Below are 6335 nucleotides of genomic sequence, written 5' to 3' on the forward strand. Positions count from 1 at the left end.
TAACAATGGAAGTCGTTGTCCCAAAGGCAGGTGACAAGCTTAGGTCCAAAATAAGCCCATAGAAATGTATTGGACTTTATTTTGGACAGATTTTGGCTAGAGTAAAACCTCTCGCTTTGCCTCTTCCTCTCTGATCCGTCTCTGTCCGAGCTGTAAAAAACAGGCGCAATGGATTATGGGCATTGTTGTTCATTACCATGGCTATGCGGTGAACTAGGTTGAATATTTGCTTAATGAAAACTACAACTCCCTTCCGCCCAGAGTCCTACATAGTTCTCGACTTCTCGTGAATGATTTCTCTGTAGAGAAACGGCACGTTGGGCTCACCAATATTTATTTCTTAAATAAATGGAAATCAAGTTATTGAACCAACGTGGGTCAATTAGTTGTTTCATAAACAAAATGACAGTTAATGGCTCAGCACTACTAGCCATTGTTTGGGCTGTTGGCCTGCTTATACTGAACCCTTGAGTGTATGATAGAGGTTGTGTGGTCCTTCTTACCCTGTAGCGATGTTCTTTATGCACACTGCCCAGGAAACACTGCATACAAAGCACACAGGTGGGGTCTGCAGCACATTCCCTGCAGGAGAGAGAGCTAGATTGTGAGAGAAGCAGGAGGGACAGCAACAGTACCTAACATTGTCTTCCAGGGTTCCACCAGGTCATGTCTTGATCCCATGCTACCCTCTTACTCAATGCCAATACAAAGGAGGAGTTGTTCAGGAAAAATAGAAACAATACTCATGGAATGGATGTTCAATTAGGCACATACAGTACAATAAGCATGGGAGTGCATTGTAATGGCTTTCCATTGAACACGCACTTGGGTGTGTATGGGTGTGTATGGAATTAGCTAGTATGGTCAAGCTGATCCTGTAAACGGAAGTGACCTCGACCTTATCGAGACAGCACCGCTTACCAGGAAGCTTACGGTTTGACCTGAGACTTAACACAGGACCAACCTGACCCAATTCACAGGAAAGGACAGCTAGCATACGTATGTGTGTCTGTCTTTCTGTCTGCCTGTCTAACGAGACCTCAACTACCCCCACCTGCATGAGTAGGTGGGCTCTCCCACTCTGAAGACATGTCCACAGAGCTGTGATGGCTGGTTGTTCTGCTCCAGCTTGGCAAGGCCTGTGGAAGGGTCCTCCCCACACAGGTACCACTCTAGAGGGGCTTGCAGCAGCAGCTGGGCCAGCAGGTCCTCACTCTGGGGGTTCAGGTTGGGCCCCAGGCAGTAGATCTTGGGTACATAGCGGGCCAGGTGCTGGTATACCTCCTTGTACAGGTCGGTCACTTGGAGCCATTTCTGTGTAGAGGGGGGTTAACAGTGAGACATGAACATTACAACAAACCTGTTGTTCGCTTTTCAGACCTCAGGACATTGAACACAGTCCAGGTCCAACTTGTATGAATTTGACTTAGTTATATGGGGTGGTCTTTATTGTATGATGAGCAGAGCTGAATCTTGAATGATGAACATACATATGTTAGCCTATAGGCAGGGCTCCAGACTGCGACCATTTAGTCGCATTTTGCGGCCCTTTGACTTTTTAAATCATACTGGTTGCATCGGCGTGAGCTGCACATTCTACATGGTCACTCACTCCAAAAGGCCTATTTTTTAATTAGGAGGTTAAAACCATGGCCAGTAAGTGCAATTGCCTCATGTTTCCTGTAATGAAAGTATCTGGCATGCCCCTTTGCCTGTTTTGCTGGGGCTTTGCTGCTTTGATAAGCGAGCCACTCACTCCCGTTCTATATTAGAGCCCAACCTTTATGTTTTTTGGGGTCTGATACCTATTCCAATTTTTGGGGGGGACAAAACCTGCCGATGCATCTGCCGATATACTTTTTTCCATCCCGAATTCTCAAATTTCCATCCAAAACAACAACTGTCCAAGAAAAATCTTTTAAATGTAGATTTCCTATGTTGTTAAATTAAATGACATCATGAGAATGACCACAAGTGTTCATATTAGTATGAGATTCCATTTTTTCATCCTATTTATTGAATATCAGTTATCAGTGGGAAAAAATCATCTGATACTATTATAGCGGTAAAAGGCCAATATAGTCCGATAGCGTCGGTCGGGCTCTATAAAATATAACAGCCTAATTGTCAACCCACAATTCCTGACAATCACTGAATCACTTGCATGAAATAGTAGCTATTTTTACCTATACACGGGAAAAACGAGAAAGACCAGACTACTGGAATTCTTTGCATGTAGGTCGTTATCAATATAGCTAAAAAATATATATAATCACCTGCCCAATGGGGCAACCTCAGAGCAGGCTCAACTTCCATGACTGCTCAGTTCACTTGCCCCAGGCAATAGGGGAACCCTTAAAGTCAATCCTAGCAAATAATAATTCAGCAAATGACAGTGATAAAGTAGCACAGTCACATCTAGTACATGGCATGTTGCGTCATTGTGGAGAGTGAGCTCTTAGCCTGGTATATAGCCTGCAGGGGGGCAGATGTCACATGTAGACAACATGTAGTCTTAGGCTGAGTGTAATGGGGAAATGAAAGACCACTGAAGTTGATATTTCGTTTAGTGTGATCAACACAATGTTTAGCATATTTAGAATTAAACGTGATGCTTTTGTTATGGATTGTTCTCACATCTGTTGGTAGTGATTGACACCAGAGCTACTGAAGGCCCAAGTACAAGGACACTACTGGCAATTTGATACATTTGTAATACATTCTGGCTAGCTAGGGAAGTATTCACAATCAACAAGTGCTGTATCACACTGGATGGGCCATGGGTAATGGAAAACATCTGTTTTACTGTTAATAACAATAGTAGGTAGAATTAATAACTAGCTAGTTAGCTAGCTTTGTGCAAATAGCTAAATTCAAGCTTTTCTGTAACCTGGCATCACTACCCCTTGATCAGATGGACAGCATATTTGCGTTTTGGTACAACAGAAGTACATTCATTTCCAAAGTAATGCTGTGATTGCAGAGGCAGTTGCAGGGCGTTCTTTGTTTTGTGGGGTACATTCATTCATTCAATGTATGCATTAAATTGACTTGACAGAAATAGTAGCAAAAGTTGAATTTTTGTTGCACATATCCAGGAACAATTTTGGATTACATTATGAAAAAAAGTTTGTCGGCAGAATGTATTATGCAGAATTGAAGCAATGACGCTGTTGGTCTGATCAGGGGGCTACGATGCTAGCTGGTTAACGCCTCCATCACACCGACAGAGATCTGCTTTGGGGAAACCAGAAGTACATTCATTTCCAATGGAACGATGCCGTTTGCCTTGCAACATTGTCAGTTTTAGTGCGTTGTGTGTGGTGAATAGGTTGGATTTATCGAACGTATGCGAAGACGGTTAGACAGAAATGGTAACAGAAGATAAATGTTAAACTTTTGTTGCACACATATCGAGTGGTTGCTGTGTACTATTTTGCGCTAACACTGTCGGTGTGACACAGGCATAACGGCCGAGCTCTCCCCCAACTACACCCCACTCTCCCCAACTGGTTGTGTTAACATTAACGTTAACAGGGCGGGTTTCACGGAGCGAATAAGGTTAATTATCAACAACAGATATTGCGGGTTTGTTGGTACGCAAGTTGTACAGAATAGCTAACTACTGCTGCTAGTTATGGAACAACAACTGCTTGACGTTCAGACAGTGCGGCTAACAAATTATGTTGGCCGGCAATACCAAAAATACTGTCTGCCAAGTGACCCTAGCCTAAAACGTTAGTTAGTATTGTTTAAAATAATCCTGGACACATTCCTACCAATATAACATAGCTGGTGTAGTATCGATTCCAATCAATATATTACAGTTATGCAATGCCGTAGGTTAGCGAATGCCATTTTCTAGAACGCTAGTTAGCATTAGCTTTGCTCCCGTACTGTAGCCTAGGCCATCATCATCATCGCATTGAAGAAAAACAGGTCGAGATGGAAAAATATAGAAATGAATATAGTCGATGGAATTGGTGCGCTCTGCACCCTTTGATAAGACACATCACATCAAATATATACACACATGGAAACTGTCACATACCGAAGCTGTGTCCTTGGCAGAGAAATTCAGGAATTCGGTACACAGAGCAGACGGTACTTCACGATCAGATTCTGCCGCCGCCATCTTCGCTAGCTAGTCCGTCCAGTGTGGAAGGAAACGGATATCAGCCGTTCGTAGTGCGGACGAGAGAGTAGGGAAACTTTAAAGCTGACTAATGGAAAATGAGAGGCTGTAGGATCAACGATGACACAACGTGGTCAGGGAACAGCCCAGCCGAGGGGACTTTTTTCTAAGGTGACTGGGGACAGGAGACAAACTGTAGTAGCCTACATACTAGTAGTTGTAATATCAGAATCAAAATATTCATCATTAATATTCTGATGGTGATTGTAGTGACATACTCCATAAAGTCATGACAAAATATGTGCAAAACCTTTATTTACACTGTACAATAATGTTGAGCATGTATCTAATGCCAGACAGACCTGCCAGACATTAGCGGAACATTGTTAATTCTCGTTTAAAAGGCAGCATCATAATCTGACCAGATCAGTAAATCACAACTAAATGGTTGGTTCTTGATTCCCCCAAACATTTAGGCCTACAAAGCCCTGGGATAACTGAGTCAACTAAATAGGCTAGATTGATAAAGAGGTCACTGGAAATAAACAATACAAATGGTGGGAAAAGTTTGGACACACCTACTCATTCCAGGGTTTTTCTTTATTTTTACTATTTCCTACATTGTAGAATAGTAGTGAAGACATCAAAACTATGAAATAACACATATGGAATCATGTAGTAACCAAAAAAAGTTAAATCAATTTTCAATTTGAGATTCTTCAAAGTAGCCACCCATTGCCTTGATGACAGCATTGCAAACTCTTGGCATTCTCTCAACCAGCTTCATGAGGTAGTCACCTGGAATGCATTTCAAATAACAGGTGTGCCTTGGTAAAATATAATTTGTAGAATTTCTTTCCTTAATGCGTTTGTTGTGACAAGGTGGGGGTGGTATACAGAAGATAGTCCTATTTGGTAAAATACCAAGTCCATATTAGGGCAAGAACAGCTCAAATAAGCAAAGAGTAACGACAGTCCATTATTACTTTAAGACATGAAGGTCAGTCAATCCAGAAAATTTTAAAGACTTTGAAAGTTTATTCAGGTGCAGTTGCAAAAAACATCAAGCGCTATGATGAAACTAGCTCCCATGAGGACCGCCACAGGAAAGGAAGACCCAGAGTTACCTCTGCTGCAGAAGATAAGTTCATTAGAGTTACGAGCCTCAGAAATTGCAGCCCAAATAAATGCTTCACAGAGTTCACAGACCATCACATGATCGGTCTTTCTCACAGGCTACAAGTGAAGACAAACACATCGGGGACTCAACTGCGTGGGTCCCTATCCAATTCTGAGGTGCATATTGAAGATATTGGAAGAACTGTCCAAATTGACTTTTTGTCAGCCAACAAGATGAGTAGGCCTAACGAACAGCAAAAACACTAGCCTATGTCAATCTACTATCCCCCATAGTACAAAAGTTGACCTATTCTATTCTGTGCAAGAAAAAACATAGTCTGGAACAGTTGTGGGATGCGATAGATCACAAATTAATACAACCACTAGCATCAAAAAAACTTTTTTACGCAATGTGGCCGACGACACAGATCAGAACGTTTAGCTTTGAATGTTGACAAACTATTAGTCTATTTCCTCACATTATAAGTACAGCAATGCGCACATGGCAGTAGGCTATAAGCGTGAATGTTCCATTAGCGGGAAAACACCATTATCAAAAGTGACCGCAAACGTGATTATTTTATATGATAAAGGTGCATTTATGAGACACACTCGCTGCTAAGGTGTGCTCCATGAGGTGTGACTATGTGTGACTATGATTAGAAAAAGTCGCCAAAAAAAGGCTTTGTTTCTTGCCTTATGCTGGGCATCATTCACATGTGATAATATATCATTCACAGGTGATAGGCTACTATTGTCACCCATCAGACTATTCTTGATATAATCTTGTCTTTACATATATAAAATGTGCTATATATAAAATTGCTATATAGATAGGGTTTCTTGCTAAGATATCGACAGCTTCAACATTTAATAGGTGAGTTTAGGCCTTTCAAATTCCAAGAGAGAATAGCTAGTGTTGCCATTGTTAAAAACATTTTTTTTTATATTAACGATGTAATTGTTAGCTGTAGTGTTAATAAGCCTATGGATGTGAAACAAAAAGCTGGACCCACAGGGAAACCGACACATTGGTAATTCCCCACGAAAAGCGAACCCCGCCCCACCATGTGAACAATTC

At 41.5% G+C, this 6335-nt stretch overlaps 1 protein-coding gene across 2 annotated transcripts in view; it reads right to left on the minus strand.

Moving 5' to 3' along the window:
- The window catches only part of ubr2 (ubiquitin protein ligase E3 component n-recognin 2), a 40634-nt gene extending 36326 nt beyond the window's left edge, over window positions 1-4308 (minus strand). For both annotated transcript variants that reach the window (XM_036983038.2, XM_036983031.2), the window contains exons 1-3: window positions 4052-4308; window positions 1055-1314; window positions 504-582 (exon numbers count right to left, since the gene is read on the minus strand). In XM_036983038.2, the coding sequence (XP_036838933.2) occupies window positions 504-582; window positions 1055-1314; window positions 4052-4135 (423 nt within the window). In that variant the 5' untranslated portion in view covers window positions 4136-4308. The remainder of the gene's footprint in view (window positions 1-503; window positions 583-1054; window positions 1315-4051) is intronic.
- Between the last annotated feature and the right edge of the window lie 2027 nt (window positions 4309-6335).

The sequence above is a fragment of the Oncorhynchus mykiss genome, chromosome 1 (assembly GCF_057628025.1).
Source record: "Oncorhynchus mykiss isolate SJ-2025 chromosome 1, ASM5762802v1, whole genome shotgun sequence".
Classification (NCBI taxonomy): Eukaryota; Metazoa; Chordata; class Actinopteri; order Salmoniformes; family Salmonidae; genus Oncorhynchus; species Oncorhynchus mykiss.